The following is a 25,868-nucleotide window of genomic DNA, read 5'->3' as shown; positions in this document are numbered from 1 at the left end:
TTATCCCGGCTCTATCCCGGTCTGTCCCGGCTCTATCCCGGTCTGTCCCGGCTCTATCCCGGTCTATCCCGCTCTATCCCGGTTTATCCCGGCTCTATCCCGGTCTGTCCCGGCTCTATCCCGGTCTGTCCCGGCTCTATCCCGGTCTATCCCGCTCTAGCCCGGTCTATCCTGCTCTATCCCGGTTTATCCCGGTCTATCCCGGCTCTATCCCGGCTCTAGCCCGGTTTATCCCGGCTCTATCCCGGCCTGTCCCGGCTCTGTCCCGGCTCTATCCCGGTCTATCCCTGGCCTGTCCCGGTCCCGCCCCTGCCCGCACGTGTCGCGCTCCCCGCGGGGCCCCGGGGCGGGGCCTGTCTCTGACCACGCCCACCCCGCGCGGCAGCCCCGCCCCTCGCCGCCGAGGCCCCGCCCCCGCGGCGCCCCATTGGCCGCGGCGCCGTTAGCTGCGCGCGGCTCTCGCGAGAGCCGGGCGCGCGGGGCGGGGGGGCGGCGGCGGCCCCAGCGCGAGCGGCGGCGGCGGCGCGCGGGCCCGGCCCGGCTCCCTCAGGTAACGGCGGCGGCGGGGCGGGGCGGCCCCGGGGGCGGCGGTGGCGGCGGCGGCGGCGGCGGGGCGGCCCCGGGGGCGGCGGGAGCCGCGGCCGGCCCCTCCCCCCACAACTCTCCCCGAGTTTTCGTGCGGCCGTGGCTCCGCCCGCCCCGCCCCCGCGCTGAGTGGCGGCGCGCCTCGGCCAATCGCGGCGCGCGCCGCCCCTGAGCGGCGGGAGCGCCGGCCAATGGCGGCAGAGGGGGGCGCCGCTAGGCGGGAAAGCCCCGCCCACGGGGCGGGGCCGCGCGGCGGCGAGGGGCCCGGGCGGGGCGGGGGGAGCCCGGAATGGGGCTGGGGGTGAGGGGAGCCCGAAATGGGGCGGGGGGAGCCGGGAATGGGGCTGGGGGTGAGGGGAACCGGAGTGGGGCGGGGGGTGAGGGGAACCGGAGTGGGGCTGGGGGAGTTCAGGGGTGACAGGACCCCGAAATGGGGCTGGGGCTGAGGGGAGCCGGAGTGGGGCGGGGGGACCCCGAAATGGGGTTGGGGGTGAGGGGAACCGGAGTGGGGCGGGGGGTGAGGGGAGCCAGGAGTGGGGTTGGGAGAGCCAGGAGTGGGGCGGGGGGAGTTCAGGGCTGACAGGACCCCGAAATGGGGCTGGGGGTGAGGGGAACCGGAGTGGGGCTGGGGGTGAGGGGAGCCAGGAGTGGGGCTGGGGGAGTTCAGGGCTGATAGGACCCCGAAATGGGGCTGGGGGCTGAGGGGAGCCAGGAGTGGGGCTGGGGAAGTTCAGGGCTGATAGGACCCCGAAATGGGGCTGGGGGCTGAGAGGAGCCAGGAATGGGTCTGGGGGCTCAGGGGAGCCCCGGGGTTCCGGGGGACTGGGGCTCTGCAGGGAGCTGCAGGCTGGGGGGCTCTGGGGGTCTCGGGGTGCAAACAGGGGCAGCGCCTGCAGGGGTTTTGGGTGGGGGGTTCAAGGGAGGGGGATTCCATGGGGAGCCTCTGTGCTGGGGGTCTCTGAGGTGAGGAGGGGTCTCTGTGACAGGGGTCTCTGTGCTGGGGTCTCTGTGCTGGGGTCTGTGTGCTGGGGAGGGGTCTCTGTGCTGGGGTCTCTGTGGTGGGGAGGGGTCTCTGTGACAGGGGTCTCTGTGCTGGGGTCTCTGAGGTGAGGAGGGGTCTCTGTGCTGGGGGTCTCTGTGCCGGGGTCTCTATGGTGGGGAGGGGTCTCTGTGGTGGGGAGGGGTCTCTGTGCTGGGGTCTCTGTGGTGGGGAGGGGTCTCTGTGCCGGGGTCTCTGTGCTGGGGTCTCTGAGGTGAGGAGGGGTCTCTGTGACAGGGGTCTCTGTGCCGGGGTCTCTGTGCTGGGGAGGGGTCTCTGTGGTGGGGAGGGGTCTCTGTGGTGGGGAGGGGTCTCTCTGTGCCAGGGTCTCTCTGGCTCCGCTCCCTACGGGGTTTTGGCCCTGCTGCTGTGCCCGGGTGGGTTTCGGGGCGCAGTCGCTCTGGGAGCCCCAAACCCGCCCCGTTCCTGTGGAAAAGTTCCTGGTTTCGGGGTGCTCCTGAGCCGTGGGACACCCGCGGGTTGTTCCACTGGGAATTTCAGCCTTTTCCCGGGATTTGTCTGTGTTTTCCTGCATCCCTGGGCTGTGCAGCAGAGCCCTGGGATCTCTGGGAGCAGGAGAATTCGGGGCTGCCCACCCGGCGGGCGCGGGACCCTCCCTGCTCGGGGCAGGGCCGGGGGTCCCTGCTGGGAGGCAACTCCCGATCCCTGATCCCTGCCGCTGTTCCCCTTCCCTCCAAACCCCCGAGCCGGCGCAGGGGGGATTCCGGGGGGATGTGGGGTGGGAATCCCCCTCGTGCTGGGAAATGGGGAACCCGAGAGAGGAACCGGCTGGGGCTGCGGTGTCCCTGCTGAGGGGGGGAACGGCCTGGGGAATAACCCTGGGAGCTGCTCAAAGTCCTGGGGAATAACCCTGGGAGCTGCTGGTCCTGGGGAATAACCCTGGGAGCTGCTGGTCCTTAGGAGGAGAGGGAATAACCCTGAGAGCTGCTCAAAGTCCTGGGGAATAACTCTGGGAGCTGCTGGAACGTCTTGGGGAATAACCCTGGGAGCTGCTGGTCCTTAGGAGGAGAGGGAATAACCCTGGGAGCTGCTCAAAGTCCTGGGGAATAACTCTGGGAGCTGCTCAGAATCCTGGGGAATAACCCTGGGAGCTGCTGGTCCTGAGGAGGGAAAGGAATAACCCCAGGAGCTGCTGGAACATCCTGGGGAATAACCCTGGGAGCTGCTCAAAGTCCTGGGGAATAACTCTGGGAGCTGCTGGTCCTGAGGAGGGAAAGGAATAACCCTGGGAGCTGCTGGTCCTGGGGAGGAGAGGAAAGAATAACCCTGGGAGCTGCTGGCAGCATCCCGGGCAAGGCAGGCCGTGCTGAGGCCGGGCTGGGGCCGCTCCGGGCCAGGGCTGGAAGGGTCCCTGGGCTGGAAGGGTCCCGGGCTGGAAGGGTCCCGGGCTGGAAGGGTCCCCGGGCTGGAAGGGTCCCCAGGCTGGAAGGGTCCCCAGGCTGGAAGGGTCCCGGGCTGGAAGGATCCCCGGGCTGGAAGGGTCCCCGGGCTGGAAGGATCCCCGGGCTGGAAGGATCCCGGGCTGGAAGGATCCCCGGGCTGGAAGGGTCCCTGGGCTGGAAGGGTCCCCAGGCTGGAAGGGTCCCCGGGCTGGAAGGGTCCCTGGGCTGGAAGGGTCCTGGGCTGGAAGGATCCCCGGGCTGGAAGGATCCCGGGCTGGAAGGATCCCGGGCTGGAAGGGTCCCCGGGCTGGAAGGATCCCCGGGCTGGAAGGATCCCGGGCTGGAAGGATCCCGGGCTGGAAGGATCCCCGGGCTGGAAGGATCCCCGGGCTGGAAGGGTCCCCGGGCCAGGCCCGTGCCCACGGCGCCGTTCTGGGTGTCAGGGAAGGAGCTCTGCCTTGCCTTTGGCTTTGGACTCGTTTTCTGCCGCGTCCCACGTGATGCTGCTGCGCCTCTGCTTGGGTTTATTTATCCTCGGACTTTCTTGGGGCCTTCTTTTTCTTTCTTTTTAGTTCTTCCCCCTTCTTTTCCCCCCCCTTCTTTTTCCCCCCTTCTTTTTTCCCCCACTTCTTTTTCTTTCCCCTCTTTTTTTTCCCATTCCTGGCTCTGTGAACCGAGGCCAGATTTCCCAAACTGCAGCCAGGGAGGAAACACTGGAGGTGCTGAGGAATTCCCAATGGATGCTCCCCCTTTTCCTGGGGCTGTCCCTCACCTTTCCTTTGTTTTCCCGTTTTTTTGGCATCTCCCTGTTCCCAAAACCCGCAGGATCCCTTTAGGATGCTGGTGGCTCCATCTCGTGAAGCTTCACTTGGAGTTCTGGGAGCTCCTGTCGGGAATGGGGGCTCTGCTGCCCACAAAGCACAGCTCAAACCGTGGCTGCAGCACCTGGGCTCTCTGCACTCCTTTCTCTGCACTCCTTTTTCTGCAATCCCTTTCTGCAATCCATTTCTGCAGACCCTGGAGCATTTCTCTGTCCCCTCAGATTTTTAGGGCTCGTGCATCAAACAGCGGCACCCCAAAACCCCCCGAAAGCTGAACGAAGGTGGGATGGGATAATGCCAGGTGCCACAGGAGGTTTTTGGCACGGGGAGGGCACTGTGGGGCTCCCTGGCCCCATTGTTGGGTTCACGGGCAGGGTTTTGTCGAGGCGCTCGCTCTCACCCCGCGCTCCTCGCAGCCCTGACTTTGCTCTTCCCTTCAAACCATCCACACACATCGGCAGGGAAAATATGTTCCAGCTCAGCTCGGGGCTCTCGTGCCTCGTTTGCAGCAGCTTTCATTGAAACAAGGGCTCTGAAGTGGCGAAATAATTTCAGGAAATGGGACTCCAGTTTCTGGGTCGCTCAGGCATTTCCGAGGTATAAAATACTGCGCGCTCCGAGGCCGCGGCGGCCGCGGGGTAATGAGGGGCCGGGCGCGGAGCAGCGGCTCTCCGAGGCCTCCCCTTGCTCCCGTAAAGCTGAGTTATTTCCCCGCGCCGCCGTAGATCTCGGCACGGCCGGGATGGATCGCCCCGGAGCTGCTGCTGCTGCCCGCGCCTCCGCCCTGGCGGCAACGGGAAGGGATTCCTGCCGGGGTTTGGGCCTGGCGCTGCGTTTGTGCCGGGCTCGGGCACAGGTCGTGCCCCTGGGGCGGGCAGAGCTCCGGGTCTCACAGGGCTTGGGGCTCCTGGAGGTGATTTGGAGCTCCTGGAGGTGATTTGGAGCTCCTGGAGGTGGCCACGAGCTCCTGGAGGCGGCCACAGGCTCCTGGATGTGGCCACGGGCTCCTGGAGGTGATTTGGAGCTCCTGGAGGTGATTTGGAGCTCCTGGAGGTGGCCACGGGCTCCTGGAGGTGGCCACGAGCTCCCTGGAGGTGGCCACGGGCTCCTGGGGGTGATTTGGAGCTCTGGAGGTGGCCATGGGCTCCTGGAGGTGATTTGGAGCTCCTGGAGGTGGCCACGGGCTCCTGGAGGTGGCCACGAGCTCCCTGGAGGTGGCCATGGGCTCCTGGGGGTGATTTGGAGCTCTGGAGGTGGCCATGGGCTCCTGGAGGTGGCCACGGGCTCCTGGAGGTGGCCACGAGCTCCCTGGAGGTGGCCACGGGCTCCTGGGGGTGATTCGGAGCTCTGGAGGTGGCCATGGGCTCCTGGAGGTGATTTGGAGCTCCTGGAGGTGGCCACGGGCTCCTGGAGGTGGCCACGAGCTCCCTGGAGGTGGCCATGGGCTCCTGGGGGTGATTTGGAGCTCCTGGAGGTGGCCACGGGCTCCTGGAGGTGGCCATGAGCTCCCTGGAGGTGATTTGGAGCTCCTGGAGGTGGCCACGGGCTCCTGGAGGTGACCATGGGCTCCTGGAGGTGGCCATGAGCTCCCTGGAGGTGATTTGGAGCTCCTGGAGGTGGCCATGGGCTCCTGGAGGCTGCTCGGAGCTCTGGAGGCCGCTCCAGCCTCAGGGACTTCCCTTTGGCTCCGGAGGTCCTGGAGCCACCAACTGCCACCAAAGAGGGCCCAGACGCTCCCGAATCCCTGTCCGGGTGCTCTGGCCGAGGTCAGGGCTTTGCTTTGAGGTGACAGGACGGTGACAATGCCCCTGTCCCTGTCCCTGTGGTGGGAGGACGGTGACAATGTCCCTGTCCCTGTCCCTGTGGGTGACAGGATGGTGACAGTGCCCCTGTTCCTGTCCCTGTGGGTGACAGGATGGTGACAGTGCCCCTGTTCCTGTCCCTGTGGGTGACAGGATGGTGACAATGTCCCTGTCCCTGTGGTGGCAGGACGGTGACAATGTCCCTGTCCCTGTCCCTGTGGGTGACAGGATGGTGACAGTGTCCCTGTCCCTGCCCCTGTGGGTGACAGGACGGTGACAATGCCCCTGTCCCTGTCCCTGTGGGTGACAGGACGGTGACAATGTCCCTGTCCCTGTCCCTGTCCCTGTGGGTGACAGGACGGTGACAATGTCCCTGTCCCTGTCCCTGTGGGTGACAGGACGGTGACAATGTCCCTGTCCCTGTCCCTGTCCCTGTGGGTGACAGGATGGTGACAGTGTCCCTGTCCCTGTCCCTGTGGGTGACAGGACGGTGACAATGTCCCTGTCCCTGTGGGTGACAGGACGGTGACAATGTCCCTGTCCCTGTCCCTGTCCCTGTGGGTGACAGGATGGTGACAGTGTCCCTGTCCCTGTCCCTGTCCCTGTGGGTGACAGGATGGTGACAATGCCCCTGTCCCTGTCCCTGTGGGTGACAGGATGGTGACAATGTCCCTGTCCCTGTCCCTGTCCCTGTGGGTGACAGGATGGTGACAATGCCCCTGTCCCTGTCCCTGTGGGTGACAGGATGGTGACAATGTCCCTGTCCCTGTCCCTGTCCCTGTGGGTGACAGGATGGTGACAATGCCCCTGTCCCTGCCCCTGTGGGTGACAGGACGGTGACAATGCCCCTGTCCCTGTGGGTGACAGGACGGTGACAATGTCCCTGTCCCTGTCCCTGTGGTGACAGGACGGTGACAATGCCCCTGTCCCTGTGGGTGACAGGACGGTGACAATGTCCCTGTCCCTGTCCCTGTCCCTGTGGGTGACAGGACGGTGACAATGCCCCTGTCCCTGTCCCTGTGGGTGACAGGACGGTGACAGTGCCCCTGTCCCTGTCCCTGTGGTGGGAGGACGGTGACAATGCCCCTGTCCCTGTCCCTGTGGGTGACAGGATGGTGACAGTGCCCCTGTCCCTGTCCCTGTGGTGACAGGACGGTGACAATGCCCCTGTCCCTGTCCCTGTGGTGACAGGACGGTGACAATGCCCCTGCCCCTGTGGGTGACAGGACGGTGACAATGCCCCTGTCCCTGTCCCTGTGGTGACAGGACGGTGACAATGTCCCTGTCCCTGCCCCTGTGGATGACAGGACAGTGACAGTGTCCCTGTCCCTGTGGTGACAGGACGGTGACAGTGCCCCTGTCCCTGTGGGTGACAGGACGGTGACAATGCCCCTGTCCCTGTGGTGACAGGACGGTGACAGTGCCCCTGTCCCTGTGGTGACAGGACGGTGACAGTGCCCCTGCCCCTGTCCCTGTGGTGACAGGACGGTGACAATGCCCCTGTCCCTGTGGGTGACAGGACGGTGACAGTGCCCCTGTCCCTGTGGTGGCAGGATGGTGACAATGCCCCTGTCCCTGTCCCTGTGGGTGACAGGACGGTGACAGTGCCCCTGTCCCTGTGGGTGACAGGACGGTGACAATGCCCCTGTCCCTGTGGGTGACAGGACGGTGACAGTGCCCCTGTCCCTGTGGGTGACAGGACGGTGACAATGCCCCTGTCCCTGTCCCTGTGGGTGACAGGATGGTGACAATGCCCCTGTCCCTGTCCCTGTGGGTGACAGGACGGTGACAATGCCCCAGGACCCTCGTGGTGTCACCGAGGGGCAGAGGAGGGGCTCTGGCAGGGACGGAGCTGCCCGGGGCTGCTCCAAGGCTCTTCCAGCGAGAAATGAAGGTTTTGCACATCCCCAACACCCCTAAGGCCGTGAGGTTTTGGCTTTTTGGGGATCCTCTCGGAGCCCCAACACCCAGAAAGGCCCAGCCCCAGGGAGCTGCTGGCGCTTGGCGGAGGTTTCTGCTTAAACACCCTGTGGCTGGGGGGGATTTGTTTCCAGCGAGTTCCCTGCCAATATTCCAGTTTATACAGTTGGGTTTGCTTTGCTTTGTCAAGCCCACGGAGCGTGAGGGAGTTGTGCCTCCGGAGCAGGTTTTATAGCTGGGCTCTTGGCCTCCTTTCTCACACGGCAATTTTAAGCTCTCGCAGCTTTCTGGTTACAAAGCAAACACTCTCCCTCCTTCCCTCACACCCCAAAATAACCTGAAAATGTGAATTTAGGCACAAGAGCCGCCCTGGGGGGGCCTCTCCCTGCAAAACTGAAAGTCTTTCGCAATTTCCATGGGTGGATCCGGCTGGGGAGAGGCAGGGAGAGCTGCGGGCACCCCGAGGGGCAGGAGCAGCACTGGCAGCAGCCCCGAGTCTGATGTGTGCAGGGGCAGGAGCAGCCCTCAGCCTGGTGTGAGCAGCTCCAAACAGATTTTGGGGTTCAGGAGGAGCCCTCAGCCTGGTGTGAGCAGCTCCAAACAGATTTTGGGGTGCAGGAGGAGCCCTCAGCCTGGTGTGAGCAGCTCCAAACAGATTTTGGGGTTCAGGAGGAGCCCTCAGCCTGGTGTGTGCAGCTCCAAACAGCTTTGGGGTGCAGGAGGAGCCCTCAGCCTGGTGTGTGCAGCTCCAAACAGATTTTGGGGACAGGAGGAGCCCTCAGCCTGGTGTGAGCAGCTCCAAACAGATTTTGGGGTTCAGGAGGAGCCCTCAGCCTGGTGTGAGCAGCTCCAGACAGCTTTGGGGTGCAGGAGGAGCCCTCAGCCTGGTGTGAGCAGCTCCAAACAGCTTTTGGGGTGCAGGAGGAGCCCTCAGCCTGGTGTGAGCAGCTCCAAACAGCTTTGGGGTTCAGGAGGAGCCCTGGCAGCAGCCCTGAGCCCGGTGTGTGCAGCCCCAGGTCGCCCCGAGTCCCACAGCAGCAGGGCTGAGGTGCCAGCCCAGCTCCACAGAGCAGCTGGGACCCAGTCCCGGCTCTTCCCTGGGTTTTTTGGAGCAGGTGGGACCCAGTCCGGCTCTTCCCTGGGTTTTTTGGAGCAGCTGGGACCCCATTCCTGCTTTCCCCTGGGTTTTTTGGAGCAGGTGGGACCCAGTCCCGCTCTTCCCTGGGTTTTTTGGAGCAGGTGGGACCCAGTCCGGCTCTTCCCTGGGATTTTTGGAGCAGGTGGGACCCAGTCCGGCTCTTCCCTGGGTTTTTTGGAGCAGCTGGGACCCAGTCCGGCTCTTCCCTGGGTTTTTTGGAGCAGGTGGGACCCAGTCCCGCTCTTCCCTGGGTTTTTTGGAGCAGCTGGGACCCCATTCCTGCTTTCCCCTGGGTTTTTTGGAGCAGCTGGGACCCAGTCCGGCTCTTCCCTGGGTTTTTTGGAGCAGCTGGGACCCAGTCCGGCTCTTCCCTGGGTTTTTTGGAGCAGGTGGGACCCAGTCCCGCTCTTCCCTGGGTTTTTTGGAGCAGCTGGGACCCCATTCCTGCTTTCCCCTGGGATTTTTGGAGCAGGTGGGACCCAGTCCGGCTCTTCCCTGGGTTTTTTGGAGCAGGTGGGACCCCATTCCTGCTTTCCCCTGGGTTTTTTGGAGCTGGTGGGACCCAGTCCCACTCTTCCCTGGGATTTTTGGAGCAGGTGGGACCCAGTCCCGCTCTTCCCTGGGTTTTTCGCCCGAAGAGCTGGAGCTGTGGGTTGCTCCCCCAGGGGAGGATGGATGGTGCTCGCAGTCAGCCCGGGCTGGCACGGGCAGGGCACAGCAGCAGCCCTGGCCAGGACAGGGCTCTGTCCCTGCCCTCCCGGGTGGCTCGGGAAGCTCCGGGCTGGCCACGATGCCCTCAGGAAAACCACGGGAGCCTTTCCTGGCCGGCCTCGGAGCGCTCTGCTTCCTTCCTCCGTTTTCAGGGGAAACCTCGGCTCTTCTGGGAGCCTGGGGACAGCCTGGGGACAGCCTGGGGACAGTCTGGGGACAGTCTGGGGACAGCCTGGGGACAGCCTGGGGACAGCCTGGGGACAGTCTGGGGACACAGCCTGGGGAGAGTGCAGGGACACAGCTTGGGGACAGTGCAGGGACACAGCTTGGGGACAGTGCAGGGACACAGCCTGGGGACACAGCCTGGGGACAGTGCAGGGACACAGCCTGGGGACAGCCTGGGAGCCTGGGGACAGTGCAGGGACACAGCCTGGGGACACAGCCTGGGGACAGCCTGGGGACAGTGCAGGGACACAGCCTGGGGACAGTCTGGGAGCTTGGGGACAGTCTGGGGACAGCCTGGGGACAGTGCAGGGACACAGCTTGGGGACAGTCTGGGAGCCTGGGGACAGTGCAGGGACACAGCCTGGGGACAGTGCAGGGACACAGCCTGGGGACAGCCTGGGGACAGTCTGGGAGCCTGGGGACAGCCTGGGGACAGTGCAGGGACACAGCCTGGGGACAGTCTGGGAGCCTGGGGACAGCCTGGGGACAGTGCAGGGACACAGCCTGGGGACAGTGCAGGGACACAGCCTGGGGACAGCCTGGGGACAGTCTGGGAGCCTGGGGACAGCCTGGGGACAGTGCAGGGACACAGCCTGGGGACAGTCTGGGAGCATGGGGACAGTGCAGGGACACAACCTGGGGACAGTGCAGGGACACAACCTGGGGACAGTGCAGGGACACAGCCTGGGGACACAGCCTGGGGACAGCCTGGGGACAGTGCAGGGACACAGCCTGGGGACAGTCTGGGAGCTTGGGGACAGTCTGGGGACAGCCTGGGGACAGTGCAGGGACACAGCCTGGGGACACAGCCTGGGGACAGTGCAGGGACACAGCTTGGGGACAGTCTGGGAGCCTGGGGACAGCCTGGGGACAGCTTGGGGACAGTCTGGGGACAGTGCAGGGACACAGCCTGGGGACAGTGCAGGGACACAGCTTGGGGACAGCCTGGGAGCCTGGGGACAGTGCAGGGACACAGCCTGGGGACACAGCCTGGGGACAGTGCAGGGACACAGTCTGGGGACACAGCCTGGGGACAGCCTGGGGACAGTGCAGGGACACAGCCTGGGGACAGTCTGGGGACAGCCTGGGGACAGTCTGGGAGCCTGGGGACAGCCGGGGGACAGCACACGGACACAGCTTGAGGACAGCCTGGGGACAGCACAGGGACACAGCCTGGGGACAGCCTGGGGACACGCAGCCCTGTGCTTCCTTCTCCCGGGCTGGAAATGGCAGCGGGGCTGCCTCCCCTCCCCGTGCTCCCCCAGAGCGATTCGGGGCTGGCACCGGGGCTTTGTGTGTTCTCCTGGAAGCCAGAGGCTGCTCCAGCCCCGGTCTGCAGCCATCCATAATAATCTGGTTCCTTGCCGTTTGTGTTTGAATGGGTTTGTTTGTGCTCCTGGCACGGCTCCCGGGCTGGCAGAGCTGCCCAGAGGAGCCGGGCTGGGCTGGGCAGAGTTAACCCCACGGAGCTGGGCAGAATTAACCCCACGAGCTGGGCTGGGCTGGGCAGAGTTAACCCCATGGAGCTGGGCAGAATTAACCCCACGAGCTGGGCTGGGCTGGGCAGAGTTAACCCCACGGAGCTGGGCTGGGCTGGGCAGAGTTAACCCCATGGAGCTGGGCAGAATTAACCCCACGGAGCTGGGCTGGGCTGGGCAGAGTTAACCCCACAGAGCTGGGCAGAATTAACCCCACGAGCTGGGCTGGGCTGGGCAGAGTTAACCCCACGAGCTGGGCTGGGCAGAGTTAACCCCACGGAGCTGGGCAGAGTTAACCCCACGAGCTGGGCTGGGCAGAGTTAACCCCACGAGCTGGGCTGGGCAGAGTTAACCCCGCGGAGCTGGGCAGAGTTAACCCCACGAGCTGGGCTGGGCAGAGTTAACCCCACGGAGCTGGGCTGGGCTGGGCAGAATTAACCCCACGAGCTGGGCTGGGTGGCCACTGGCTGAGCTCTGAATTAGCCCCATGGGGCTGGGCTGGCCTGGCCACTGGCTGGGCTCAGAGAATCAACCCCATGCTAGGTTTTTATCCACAAACTGCCCCAAAAAGCGGGCAGCCTTGTGCCAGCCGACGTTGCCCCGTGCCAGCTCGTTCTCTGCCCTGCCTCGCTGCCCTCCTGCCCTGCCCTCGTGCCCCTGTCCCCCAGCTCCCTCCCGGGCCAGCCCGTGCCAGCAGCCTGCTCTGTGCCTCCCCAGGCTGAGCCTATTTTTAGGAGTGGCTCTCGCAGCCCTGCCGGTTTTGGTTCACGCTCGGTGCAGCCCTCGGCTTTAATTTTGTGGTCACGTTAATGTGGAGTTTGTCCTCGTGGTTTACAGGCATAACCCAGAGCTGTGGGGGTGCTGCTGGAGAGGGATCCCTGCTGGAAAAGGGATCCCAGGTGGAGAGGGATCCCTGCTGGAAAAGGGATCCCTGCTGGAAAAGGGATCTGTCCTGGAGAGGGATCCCAGCTGGAGAGGGATCTGTCCTGGAGACTGATCCCAGCTGGAAAAGGGATCTGTCCTGGAGAGGGATCCCAGCTGGCACAGAACAGTGTCTGCACACCCCCACCAGTGTTTCTTAGGGCCTGCAGCATTCCTAGTGCAGTTCCCAGTACATTCCCAGTGTATTCCCAGTGCAATTCCCAGTGCTGTTCCCAGTGCAGTTCCCAGTGCATTCCCAGTGCAGTTCCCAGTGCATTCCCAGCACAATTCCCAGTACATTCCCAGTGCATTCCCAGCACAATTCCCAGTACATTCCCAGTGCATCCCCAGTGCATTCCCAGGACAATTCCCAGTGCATTCCCAGTGCATTCCCAGTGCATTCCCAGTGTATTCCCAGCACAATTCCCAGTGCATTCCCAGTGCATTCCCAGTGTATTCCCAGCACAATTCCCAGTGCATTCCCAGTGCATTCCAGTGCATTCCCAGCACAATTCCCAGTGCATTCCCAGTACATCCCCAGTGCATTCCCAGCACAATTCCCAGTGCATTCCAGTGCATTCCCAGCACAATTCCCAGTGCATTCCCAGTACATCCCCAGTGCATTCCCAGCACAATTCCTAGTGCATTCCCAGTACATCCCCAGTGCATTCCCAGCACAATTCCCAGTGCATTCCCAGTGTATTCCCAGCACAATTCCCAGTACATCCCCAGTGCAGTTCCCAGTACATCCCCAGTGCATTCCCAGCACAATTCCCAGTGCATTCCAGTGCGCTCCTGCCCGTCCTGCGGTGCCCAGATGCAGCAGCAGCGCTCCTGCGGCGGGCTCCCGTGCCAGGACAACCATGGAACCTTATTTTTCGAGCGTTCCCAGCTCCGTGCCCGGGTCCAGCGGGCCGAGGTGCGGGCGGCTCCCCCGGAAAAGGCAAGGTGAAGCTCTGCTGTTCCCTGCCGTGTTCCACGGGGACCTGCGGCGCTGCAGAGTCCCCAGCGCGTGCAGCTGCGGGAGCAGCCGCTCACTCCTGGCTCTGGCAGGGCACCAGAGACCGGGATTGCCAAATCCCGGCGCTCCCGGCCCCGGCTCCTTCTCTGAGCTGCCCGTGGAGCTTCCCGGTGCCGGGACGTCATTGTGAATGCAGGGGAACCCAATGGGCAGAGACGACGACGTCTGACTCGGTTCAGAAGGCTGAATTCTTTCTTTATTGTAACTAAAATACGGTAACATACTGTATAAAAGGAGGATACTAAAACTACATTCTACTTTCTCTAACACAACTGGTGACCCTCTCTGAGAGCCCAGCCCCAGGTGGGTTGGATTGGGTTGGGTTGGATTGGCCATCAGCTCAAACAACCCTCACCAGAATCCAATCAAGCAATCACCCCAGGTAAACAATTCTCCAAACACATTTCACATAGGAAAAACAAGGAGTAGAAATGGTTTTCTCTTTCATTTCTCTCTGTGCACCTCTATAATCTTGAGAGGGAGAGAGACGTGCTTGCCCCAGGATGTGCGAGGGCAGGCCGGGCTGGGTGTGCCCCGTGCCACCCCGCAGCCCGTCCTGCGGGGCACAGCCAGCCCGGGGACGGTGTGGCTCAGCAGGGAGGGTGAAAATCCCCCCGGAGCTGCCCAGAACAATCCGAGTGTGCCTTTCCTCCCTCCGGCCGTGTCCAGCGTGCTGCGTCCATCGCGGCGGGGAAGTGTCACCCGGGAGAGGTGGCCCTGCAGGGCCAGCCCGGTGTCCCAGCCCGGTGTCCCTGCCCGGTGTCACTGTGGGCACAGGGACAGGGCCAGCCCGGTGTCCCTGCCCGGTGTCCCAGCCCGGTGTCCCTACCCGGTGTCCCTACCCGGTGTCCCTACCCGGTGTCCCAGCCCGGTGTCCCTACCCGGTGTCCCAGCCCGGTGTCCCTACCCGGTGTCACTGCCCGGTGTCCCAGCCCGGTGTCCCTGCCCGGTGTCCCAGCCCGGTGTCCCTGCCCGGTGTCACAGCCCGGTGTCACTGCCCGGTGTCACTGCGGGCACAGGGACAGGGCCAGCCCGGTGTCCCTGCCCGGTGTCCCTGCCCGGTGTCACTGCCCGGTGTCAGCGCAGGGGCTCTCTGCCTCCTGCTTTGTGGGATCCCAGCTCCTCTCTTTCTCTGTGGAATCCCAGCTCCTCTCTTTCTCTGTGGGATCCCAGTTCCTCTCTCTGTGGGATCCCAGCTCCTCTCTATGGGATCCCAGCTCCTCTCTTTCTCTGTGGGATCCCAGCTCCTCTCTTTGTGGGATCCCAGCTCCTCTCTTTGTGGGATCCCAGCTCCTCTCTATGGGATCCCAGCTCCTCTCTTTCTCTGTAGGATCCCAGCTCCTTTCTCTGTGGGATCCCAGCTCCTCTCTTTGTGGGATCCCAGCTCCTCTCTCTGTGGGATCCCAGCTCCTCTCTTTCTCTGTGGGATCCCAGCTCCTTTCTCTGTGGGATCCCAGCTCCTCTCTTTGTGGGATCCCAGCTCCTCTCTCTGTGGGATCCCAGCTCCTCTCTTTGTGGGATCCCAGCTCCTCTCTTTGTGGGATCCCAGCTCCTCTCTCTGTGGGATCCCAGCTCCTCTCTTTGTGGGGTCACAGCTCCTCTCTTTGTGGGATCCCAGCTCCTCTCTCTGTGGGATCCCAGCTCCTCTCTATGGGATCCCAGCTCCTCTCTTTCTCTGTGGGATCCCAGCTCCTCTCTTTGTGGGATCCCAGCTCCTCTCTCTGTGGGATCCCAGCTCCTCTCTTTGTGGGATCCCAGCTCCTCTCTCTGTGGGATCCCAGCTCCTTTCTCTGTGGGATCCCAGCTCCTCTCTTTCTCTGTGGGATCCCAGCTCCTCTCTTTGTGGGATCCCAGCTCCTCTCTCTGTGGGATCCCAGCTCCTCTCTTTCTCTGTGGGATCCCAGCTCCTCTCTTTGTGGGATCCCAGCTCCTCTCTTTCTCTGTGGGATCCCAGCTCCTCTCTCTGTGGGATCCCAGCTCCTTTCTCTGTGGGATCCCAGCTCCTCTCTTTCTCTGTGGGATCCCAGCTCCTCTCTTTGTGGGATCCCAGCTCCTTTCTCTGTGGGATCCCAGCTCCTCTCTTTCTCTGTGGGATCCCAGCTCCTCTCTTTCTCTGTGGGATCCCAGCTCCTCTCTCTGTGGGATCCCAGCTCCTCTCTTTCTCTGTGGGATCCCAGCTCCTTTCTCTGTGGGATCCCAGCTCCTCTCTTTCTCTGTGGGATCCCAGCTCCTTTCTCTGTGGGATCCCAGCTCCTCTCTTTGTGGGATCCCAGCTCCTCTCTCTGTGGGATCCCAGCTCCTCTCTTTCTCTGTGGGATCCCAGCTCCTCTCTCTGTGGGATCCCAGCTCCTCTCTTTGTGGGATCCCAGCTCCTCTCTTTGTGGGATCCCAGCTCCTCTCTCTGTGGGATCCCAGCTCCTCTCTTTGTGGGGTCACAGCTCCTCTCTTTGTGGGATCCCAGCTCCTTTCTCTGTGGGATCCCAGCTCCTCTCTTTCTCTGTGGGATCCCAGCTCCTCTCTCTGTGGGATCCCAGCTCCTCTCTTTCTCTGTTGGATCCCAGCTCCTCTCTCTGTGGGATCCCAGCTCCTTTCTCTGTGGGATCCCAGCTCCTCTCTTTCTCTGTGGGATCCCAGCTCCTCTCTCTGTGGGATCCCAGCTCCTCTCTTTGTGGGATCCCAGCTCCTCTCTTTGTGGGATCCCAGCTCCTTTCTCTGTGGGATCCCAGCTCCTCTCTTTCTCTGTGGGATCCCAGCTCCTCTCCTGTCAGCCCTGGGGTCTTGCTGCCGTGGCTGGGGGCAGGAATTCACCTCCCACAGCAGAAAATCACCAATTCCGTTCATTCTGAGCAGCTCATCGATTCCTCTCCCGGGGAGCAGAGGCTCCTGCCGCTGCCCCTGCTGCATTCCTGGAGCTCCCAAAAATACCCAGCGAGCGTGCAGAGGTTCCTGGCCCAGCCTGGTCCCTGCTGGCATCCCAGCCCAGCCCTGGTCCCTGCTGGCATCCCAGCCCAGCCCTGGTCCCTGCTGGCATCCTAGCCTGGCCCAGCCCAGCCCTGGTCCCTGCTGGCATCCCAGCCCAGCCCAGCCCGGCCCAGCCTGGTCCCTGCTGGCATCCCAGCCTGGCCCAGCCCAGCCCAGCCTGGCCCAGCCCGGCCCAGCCCAGCCTGGCGCTGGCAGCCCCCGAGCAGCCCCCAGCTCAGCACTGCTCTGGCACAGCTCTGTGAACCCCCTGTGAAAACACAAATTCCAGTGCGTGGGGGAACCGCCGCTTCTCCAGTTTGAGGCTGGGGTGGGGAGGGTTTTGCTTTATTTACTCTTATTTTTTATTAATGAGAGCAGCTTCACTTGTAGCATAATAGGAGTGAGTGTTTTGTTATCCTTGGCTGTAATCCGTGATAAACTGCCCCTGCCATCAGCCTTGTAGTTTACCCACTGGGGAGCCCGATTATTGCCTTGTAAAACGGAGCACCACTCCTATAATCCCTTAATTAATTAAATGACAAATTTTAGTTCTCTCCCATTGAAAATATAACCGGTGCAGAGAGGGGCCGTGGATTTATTTGATGGCTGCTCGCTCGCACTTTGTTTTCCGTGGATTGCCCCGGTCCCTGCGGGTTTGTTTGTGCGGGGGGGATTCCTGGGCTGCTCCAGGGCTGGCTCTGAGCATCCCCGCGGGTCTCAGCGTGTTCCTGACCCCGAAAACCCTGAGCAGGGCTGAGGTGACGCCTTGCAGGAGGTGACACCGAGCTGCAGGACACCTCTGGGCCATGCTGGAGCCCAGGGAAGCTCCCACACCTTCCCGGCTGTGAAACCCACCCCAGACCCTAAACCGGGACAATTCCCGTCCCATCAACGCCGTCCCGGCAGAGGGGCAGCTCCCGCTGGTGCCTGGGGGGTTTTGGGGCTGTTTAAGGATTTCTCTCCCTTCTCTGCTCCCCAGGCTGCTGCAGGATGGGGGACGACAGGCCCTTCGTGTGCGGCGCCCCGGGCTGCGGACAGGTACGGCCGGCGGGGCTCGGCGCCACCGGGGCCAGCTGGGCTGGGGTCTGCTGGGGTTGGGGTCTGGTCATCTTTGGGGTCTGGTCATCTTTGGGGTCTGCTGGGGCTGGGGTCTGGTCATCTTTGGGGTCTGCTGGGGTTGGGGTCTGCTGGGGTTGGGGTCTGGTCATCTTTGGGGTCTGGTCATCTTTGGGGTCTGCTGGGGCTGGGGTCTGGTCATCTTTGGGGTCTGCTGGGGTTGGGGTCTGCTGGGGTTGGGGTCTGGTCATCTTTGGGGTCTGGTCATCTTTGGGGTCTGCTGGGGTTGGGGTCTGCTGGGCTGGGGTCTGGTCATCTTTGGGGTCTGGTCATCTTTGGGGTCTGCTGCGTTTGGGTCTGGTCATCTTTGGGGCCTGCTGGGGCTGGGTCTGCTGGGCTGGGGTCTGCTGGAGCTGGATTGCTCTGGGTCTGCTAGACTTTGGCTGTTTTGGCCTTGGGGTTAATGGGATTTTGCTGTTTTGGCTCTGGGGTTAATGGGATTTTGGCTGTTTTGGCCTTGGGGTTAATGGGATTTTGCCTGTTTTGGCTTTGGGGTTAATGGGATTTTGCCTGTTTTGGCCTTGGGGTTAATGGGATTTTGCTGTTTTGGCCTTGGGGTTAATGGGATTTTGCTGTTTTGGCTCTGGGGTTAATGGGATTTTGGCTGTTTTGGCTTTGGGGTTAATGGGATTTTGCCTGTTTTGGCTCTGGGGTTAATGGGATTTTGCTGTTTTGGCCTTGGGGTTAATGGGATTTTGCTGTTTTGGCTCTGGGGTTAATGGGATTTTGGCTGTTTTGGCTTTGGGGTTAATGGGATTTTGCCTGTTTTGGCCTTGGGGTTAATGGGATTTTGCTGTTTTGGCTTTGGGGTTAATGGGATTCTGGCTCCTTTGGCTCTGGGGTTAATGGGATTTTGCTGTTTTGGCTTTGGGGTTAATGGGATTCTGGCTCCTTTGGCTCTGGGGTTAATGGGGTTCTGGCTCCTTTGGCTCTGGGGTTAATGGGATTTTGGCTGTTTTGGCTTTGGGGTTAATGGGATTCTGGCTCCTTTGGCTCTGGGGTTAATGGGATTTTGGTGTAACGGGGCTGGGGCCGGTTGATCCCGGAGCCGGGACGCTCCGAGCCGCCGTTCCAGGGGCTCCAGGGGGAGAGCAGCCCCCGGCCGTGAGCTCCCGGCTCCCGGCAGAGCCTCCCGGGCCGGGCTGGCTCCTGCTCCACGGCCTCCCCTGGGCCGTGCCCCCGTCCTGCTCCCGAGTTCCTCCTCTGGAGCAGCTGGGAATGCGGCAGGTGCCGGGAGATGCGCCCCAAAATGCTATTTTGGGATGGGCTTCTTCCCGTGCCCCGCGGGAATTCCTCCTGCCTGGAGGGCTGCGGGGCTTCTTGGGATGGGGGAGAGGGAGGCTCATCCTCCTCCAGCCTCACCCTCCCGTCCTTTTTCCTTCCCTTTCCTGGGAAAATCTGCTCCCGCCCATTTTCCTTCCCTTTCCTGGGAAATCGGCGCCGTCCCAAAGCTGAGCTCGGGGGCTCCCTGGCCCTTGGTACTGGGAGGAACTGGGGGATGATGGAATTGCTGCTGGTTTAGTGGGATCTGCTGGACTCTGGGGGATGATGGAATTGCTGCTGGTTTAGTGGGATCTGCTGGACTCTGGGGGATGATGGAATTGCTGCTGGAATTAGTGGGATCTGCTGGACTCTGGGGGATGATGGAATTGCTGCTGAATTAAAAACACATATTTAGGGTTTCCCAGCTTTCTGGTCATTGTGACACGAGCCTCACCCAGATCCTTCCCCTCCCCTCCTGCAGGTGAATTTCCTCCTTGTGCCTTTTCTTTTTTTTTTTCATTTTTTTTCTCTTTTTTTTTTTTTTTCTCTTTTTTTGGGAGGCTGCTTTTTATCTGAAACTTCTTTGCCTGTGAAATTGTGCAGGCCATTTATAAAATGTATTAGCTGTGTTTGAGCACTTAATGGAGTGAGCCCTTCAATCACACAGCCCTAAAATCGGCTTCAAACAAGCAATTAAGGCAAACAACAATGTATTTAAATTTAATCTCCCACAATCTCCCACAAATGACATATAAAGGTGGCTGCTTCCTCCTCTGGCTGTTCCAGCCTGCTGCTTATGGGTAATTCCGACAATTCCTCATGTTAATATGGAAATGCTGGAATCCTGGTAATTCCGAGCGGGTGATTCATGGGGATCCAGCCTGACCTCGTGCCTGCTTCTCCCAGAACGTCCTTCAGAGCAGGGCAGGGCTGGGATCCGGGATGGGATGGGATCCAGGGCTGGGATCCGGGATGGGATGGGATCCAGGATGGGATCCAGGATGGGGATCCAGGGATAGGATAGGATGGGATGGGGGATCCAGGGCAGGGCCAGCAGGGCTGGCACGGGGGAATGTCCTGGGGTGACTTTTTGATTTGCCCCAGCAGCTGCTTCCTTCCCTCTGTAGCCCATCTTTTATGCCCCAAACCCTTTTTCTGTCCTTTTTTCTTCCTCTTCCCCTCCCATTTTCCTCCTTTCCACCCCTTTTCCCCTTCTCCACCCCTTTTCCCCTTCTCCACCCCTTTTCCCCCCTTTTTCCTCTTTTCCTCCCCTTTTCCTCCCCTTTTTCCTCCTTTTTTCCTCTTTTCCTCCTTTTCCCCCCTTTTCCCCCTTTTTCCTCCTCTTTTCCTCCCGTTTTCCTCCTCTTTTCCCCCATTTCCCCTCCTTTTCTCCCCCTTTTCCTCCCTTTTTCCCTCCCTTTTCCCTCTTTTCCCTCCTTTTCCGCTCTTTTCCTGTTCCATGCAGGAAGAGAGGCTGAGGGCAGCGAGGAGGGCCCCGAAATCTCTCGGGGGGCAGGGGCTGTAAACATGTTTGGGGTTGCCAGGGCTGCCGGGGGATATTTTGGGATTCCCCCGGCCCCGGGCCGGGCTGGCACAGCTGCCTCCCACCCCGAGGGGACAGGTGGAGAATTCCCAAATTCCCTCCCAGCCCCGAGTGTTCCAGGGCAGCGGGGAGCCGGGGTCCCGTTCTGGGAGGCAGGGGGGCTCCTGGAGCCAGGAGCTCCGGCTGGAATCCATCCGGGTGCTGCTGCCACCCAAATCTGTGAATGCTGGGTGCTGCTGTCACCCAAATCTGTGAATTCTGGGTGCTGGGTGCTGCTGTCACCCGAATCTGTGAATTCCGGGTGCTGCTGTCACCCAAATCTCTGAATGCCGGGTGCTGCTGTCACCCAAATCTGTGAATGCTGGGTGCTGCTGTCACCCAAATCTGTGAATGCTGGGTGCTGCTGTCACCCAAATCTGTGAATTCCGGGTGCTGCTGTCACCCGAATCTGTGAATGCTGGGTGCTGCTGTCACCCAAATCTCTGAATGCTGGGTGCTGGGTGCTGCTGTCACCCAAATCTGTGAATTCTGGGTGCTGCTGTCACCCAAATCTCTGAATGCCGGGTGCTGCTGTCACCCAAATCTCTGAATGCTGGGTGCTGCTGTCACCCAAATCTCTGAATTCCGGGTGCTGCTGTCACTCAAATCTGTGAATTCTGGGTGCTGGGTGCTGCTGTCACCCAAATCTCTGAATGCTGGGTGCTGCTGTCACCCAAATCTGTGAATTCTGGGTGCTGGGTGCTGCTGTCACCCAAATCTCTGAATGCTGGGTGCTGCTGTCACCCAAATGTGTGAATTCCGGGTGCTGCTGTCACCCAAATCTGTGAATTCCGGGTGCTGCTGTCACCCAAATCTGTGAATTCTGGGTGCTGGGTGCTGCTGTCACCCAAATCTCTGAATGCTGGGTGCTGCTGTCACTCAAATCTCAGTTCCAGCCATTCTGGGTGTTCCCCAGCTTTGGGCAGTGAGGCAGCTCCAACTTGTTCATTAGGGAATTAAATGTTCAGATTTGGGGGAGATTGGGGAATTAAACATTCAGATTTGGGGAGATTTGGGAATTAAACCTTCAGGTTTGGGGGAGATTTGGGAATTAAACCTTCAGGTTTGGGGGAGATTGGGCACTGCTGGTTGAACTGGGAGATGTTGCAGTGGGACAGCCCCACCTCATTAATTAGTTCAGGTTTGGGAGATTTGGGAGGATATTGAACATACAGAATATATTGAATATTCGGAATACATTGAATAAGTTGAATATCCTGAATATACTGAACACCCTGAGCAGGGAGCACGGCTTCCCAGCCCTCCCTCCGCAGCGTTTCCCTTTGCAGGGCACACAAATCATCCCTGCGGCCCTAATTCCAGAGCTCCAGTTATCCAGGCCATTTCCTCAGACAATCGTTTGCCTTTTAAACCCCCCCTTAATTTCCCAATTTATTCCCCCTAAACCCTTGCTGGGAGCCGCTGCTTTGTGCAGGAAACGCCGAGCCCAGAACTTTTCACGAGGCCAAAAAATGATTTCTTTTTTCTCCCCTCTCTCTCTCCTCGCTGGTTTATTGTATCCTCTTATCTTGTCATAGAATAGAAATAATGTTTATGGCGTGGTGCCTGAGCATCACCTGGCATTAGCCAGGCTCAGGAGCGGTTTATGGCTCTGAACAGTCTGCTGCCGTGGCCATCAGCCCTAAATCTGGGCTCCCGAAACGGAGGGGCCCACGCAGCTCCTGCCGGGGCCGGGGTGGCTTGGGGCTCAGCTGGGTTGGGGTTTGAGGTGGTTTGGGGTTTGAGCTGCTTTGGGACTGAGCTGGTTTGGGGTTTGAGCTGGTTTGGGACTGAGCTGGTTTGGGACTGAGCTGGTTTGGGGTTTGAGCTGGTTTGGGACTGAGCTGGTTTGGGGTTTGAGCTGGTTTGGGGTTTGAGCTGGTTTGGGACTGAGCTGGTTTGGGGTTTGAGCTGGTTTGGGGTTTGAGCTGGTTTGGGACTGAGCCGGTTTGGGGTTTGAGCTGGTTTGGGGTTTGGGACTGAGCTGGTTTGGGACTGAGCCGGTTTGGGGTTCCCAGTTTGGGATCCCCAGTTTGGGTTCCCAGTTTGGGATCCCCAGTTTGAGGTTTCCAGTTTGGGATCCCAGTTTGGGATCCCCAGTTTGAGGTTTCCAGTTTGAGGTTCCCAGTTTGTGATCCCCAGTTTGAGGTTCCCAGTTTGGGATCCCCAGTTTGGGTTCCCAGTTTGGGATCCCCAGTTTGGGATCCCCAGTTTGAGGTTTCCAGTTTGGGGTTCCCAGTTTGGGGTTCCCAGTTTGAGGTTTCTAGTTTGGGGTTCCCAGTTTGGGGTTCCCAGTTTGGGATCCCCAGTTTGAGGTTTCCAGTTTGGGGTTCCCAGTTTGGGATCCCCAGTTTGAGGTTTCTAGTTTGGGGTTCCCAGTTTGGGGTTCCCAGTTTGGGTTCCCAGTTTGGGATCCCCAGTTTGAGGTTCCCAGTTTGGGATCCCCAGTTTGAGGTTTCCAGTTTGGGGTTCCCAGTTTGGGGTTCCTGAGCTGTGCCTGTTCCTGGTCCAGCTTCACCCCACGGCCAGCAAGGGACCAGTTCCCCCAGGAGCTGCAGGAGCTGCAGTGGTGGCAGGAGCTGCAGTGGTGGCAGCTGCAGGAGCTGCACGGGTGGCTGCAGGAGCTGCAGGAGCTGCAGTGGCGGCTGCAGGAGCTGCAGGAGCTGCAGTGGCAGCTGCAGGAGCTGCAGTGGTGGTTGCAGGAGCTGCAGGAGCTGCAGTGGTGGCTTCAGGAGCTGCAGCAGCAGCTGCAGGAGCTGCAGTGGTGGCTGCAGGAGCTGCAGCAGCAGCTGCAGGAGCTGCGGGCAGCCGGAGGAGGCACGGGCTGCGTTTGGGCCGCAGCTCCTGCGCCGTCAGCAGCGCCGGCGGCTCCCCCAGCGCTGCCGAGGTGCTTTTGGAGGTGGGCAGGGGGAAGGCTAATTTTGAATAATAATAAGCTTGAGAAGGCATCTGAAACCAGTAAACGTTTATTTTTTACACTCCTATAACTTAAAAACGGCCAAACCAATTTAAACCAAATTGGATAATAAAAAATATTGCTCCTAGGCTGAGCCCCTGTTTGCCAAGTTCCAGCCTAGAATGAATTTTTATGGCCAAATTATAAACCCCCTAGAAATGAAGGTTTAAAATGGAAATGTTGACAGACCTTTAACTACAAAAGCGCCGTAATAGAACTTCTTTTTTTCCAAAATGGCTGGTTTAAAATATAATTAAGACTTAAATATTATTTAATAGCAGCATTTCCTGTAAGTTAAAACCTTTATCATTGCTCTGGCTGGGATTCCTTGGCAGTTCTTGGAAGGGCTCTGCGGCGGGAGCGCGTGTGGGGCACGGCCCCGGCTGCCCCACGGAGCCGGAGCCTGGGGCTGGGCAGGTCCCGAATTTCCTGGGCAGAGGGGATGGACAGGTCCCGAATTCTGGCTGGACACGGGCTGGACAGATCCCAAATTCTGGCTGGACACAGGCTGGGCAGGTCCCGAATTTCCTGGGCAGAGGGGATGGACAGATCCCAAATTCTGGCTGGACACAGGGGCTGGACAGATCCCGAATTTCGGCTGGGCAGTGGGGATGGGCAGTGGGGCTGGACAGATCCCAAATTCTGGCTGGACACAGGCTGGACAGGTCCCGAATTCTGGCTGGACACGGGCTGGGCAGAGAGGCTGGACACTGGGGCTGGGCAGGTCCCGAATTTCCTGGGCAGAGGGGCTGGACAGATCCCAAATTCTGGCTGGACACAGGCTGGACAGGTCCCGAATTCTGGCTGGACACGGGCTGGGCAGAGAGGCTGGACACTGGGGCTGGGCAGGTCCCGAATTTCCTGGGCAGAGGGGATGGACAGGTCCTGAATTCTGGCTGGACACAGGGGCTGGACAGATCCCAAATTCTGGCCGGACACGGGCTGGGCAGAGAGGCTGGACACTGGGGCTGGGCAGGTCCCGAATTCCGGCTGGACACGGGGGCTGGACAGATCCCAAATTCTGGCCGGACACGGGCTGGGCAGGTTCCGAATTCCGGCTGGGCAGAGGGGATGGACAGAGAGGCTGGACACTGGGGCTGGGCAGGTCCCGAATTTCCTGGGCAGAGGGGATGGACAGATCCCAAATTCTGGCTGGACACAGGGGCTGGGCAGGTCCCAAATTCTGGCTGGACACGGGCTGGACAGGTCCCGAATTCCGGCTGGGCAGTGGGGCTGTGCAGCTGAATTGTCCCAAATTCCAGGCTTGGTCTCCACTCTGCAGCAGCAGCAGCAGCAGCAGGGAAGGAGGAGGGAGGGCTCCTCTTTTTTGGGAATACAATCAGGGAGGGCTCCTCTTTTTTGGGAATACAATCGGGGAGGGCTCCTCTTTTTTGGGAATACAGTCAGGGAGGGCTCCTCTTTTTTGGGAACACGGTCAGGGAGGGCTCCTCTTTTTTGGGAATACAATCGGGGAGGGCTCCTCTTGTTTGGGAATACAATCGGGGAGGGCTTCTCTTTTTTGGGAATACAGTCAGGGAGGGCTCCTCTTTTTTGGGAACACGGTCAGGGAGGGCTCCTCTTTTTTGGGAGCACAATCAGGGAGGGCTCCTCATTTTTGGGAATACAATCAGGGAGGGCTCCTCTTTTTTGGGAACACGGTCAGGGAGGGCTCCTCTCTTCTGAGCCGGGCTGGGGCTGAGCCGGGCTCAGGCTGAGCCGGGCTGGGGCTGAGCTGGGTTTGGGCTGAGCCGGGTTTGGGCTGAGCCGGGTTTGGGCTGAGCCGGGTTAGGGCTGAGCCGGGTTTGGGCTGAGCCAGGCTCAGGCTGAGCCGGGTTTGGGCTGAGCCGGGTTTGGGCTGAGCCGGGTTTGGGCTGAGCCGGGTTAGGGCTGAGCCGGGTTTGGGCTGAGCTGGGTTCGGGCTGAGCCGGGTTTGGGCTGAGCTGGGTTCGGGCTGAGCCGGGTTTGGGCTGAGCCGGGCTCAGGCTGAGCTGGGTTTGGGCTGAGCCGGGTTCGGGCTGAGCTGGGTTCGGGCTGAGCCGGGTTTGGGCTGAGCCAGGCTCAGGCTGAGCCGGGTTTGGGCTGAGCCGGGTTTGGGCTGAGCCGGGTTTGGGCTGAGCCGGGTTTGGGCTGAGCTGGGTTTGGGCTGAGCCGGGTTTGGGCTGAGCCGGGCTCAGGCTGAGCCGGGTTTGGGCTGAGCCGGGCTCAGGCTGAGCCGGGTTTGGGCATTTCTGGTGCTCGTGGGCCCAAGGGAGGAGCAGAAAGCAGCTGTGAGCCAAAGCTGGAGCCTGAGCCCCGCTCAGAGCTGGGCCTGGGCTGGGTTTCTCTCGGGAGCTGCAAAACCCGCGTGGTTTTCGTCCCTAAATCCCTCGGGAATGGGGCTGGGGCTGTGGGGACCCCCTTGGCCAGGGAGGGAGGGGTGTCAGAGTGCTGCCAGACCGCGGGGTCGGAGCTTTCCTCCCCCCCGAGCAGCTCCGGGTGTTTTCCTGGCAAGTGCAATATTTCCCGGTGTTAAACCCAGCATTTGGAAGTCAAGGCTGTTCGGTTTCGGAGCCTGGCTCGCTCCCTGCCTGAGACAACTGTAAATCCTTTTTATTTTACTGTGAGAACAAATCACTTCTTGCTCGGAGCAGCAGCTCTGACAAAGACCTCGTTATCAGCAGCACGGCTGCCCCAGCAGCAGCGCCGCAGCAGGGACGGCGCTGGCAGGGAAAAGGATTTATCCAGCCCTCCAAAAGGAGCCCGAGCTCGCAGGATTTTCTCTAAACTTCTGTCCAAAGGCCAGCCAAGCTGTCGGCTCACCGCTGCCAGCCCCCGGGCTGGAGGAGGGCTCCATCCCTTCCCCGCTGGGCCGGGCTGGGCCCGGGGGCTTTCCCTGTGCCCCGGATTCATTTCAACCCCAAAAATCGCGGTTTGGCTCCCGAGCCGC

General features: G+C 60.9%; 1 protein-coding gene across 1 annotated transcript in view; it reads left to right on the top strand.

The window, feature by feature from the left end:
• The first annotated feature begins 497 nt into the window (after positions 1 to 497).
• Positions 498 to 25,868, top strand: part of LOC110480537 (cyclic AMP-dependent transcription factor ATF-7) — a 66,508-nt gene continuing 41,137 nt past the window's right edge. Inside the window, exons 1-2 of the mRNA XM_077788680.1 lie at positions 498 to 550; positions 17,005 to 17,063. Of these exons, the coding sequence (XP_077644806.1) occupies positions 17,016 to 17,063 (48 nt within the window). The 5' untranslated portion in view covers positions 498 to 550; positions 17,005 to 17,015. The remainder of the gene's footprint in view (positions 551 to 17,004; positions 17,064 to 25,868) is intronic.

Source organism: Lonchura striata, chromosome 27 (assembly GCF_046129695.1).
Source record: "Lonchura striata isolate bLonStr1 chromosome 27, bLonStr1.mat, whole genome shotgun sequence".
Lineage (NCBI taxonomy): Eukaryota > Metazoa > Chordata > Aves > Passeriformes > Estrildidae > Lonchura > Lonchura striata.
Note: the sequence above shows the minus strand (reverse complement) of the source record. Positions and strands in the feature narration are given on the sequence as shown.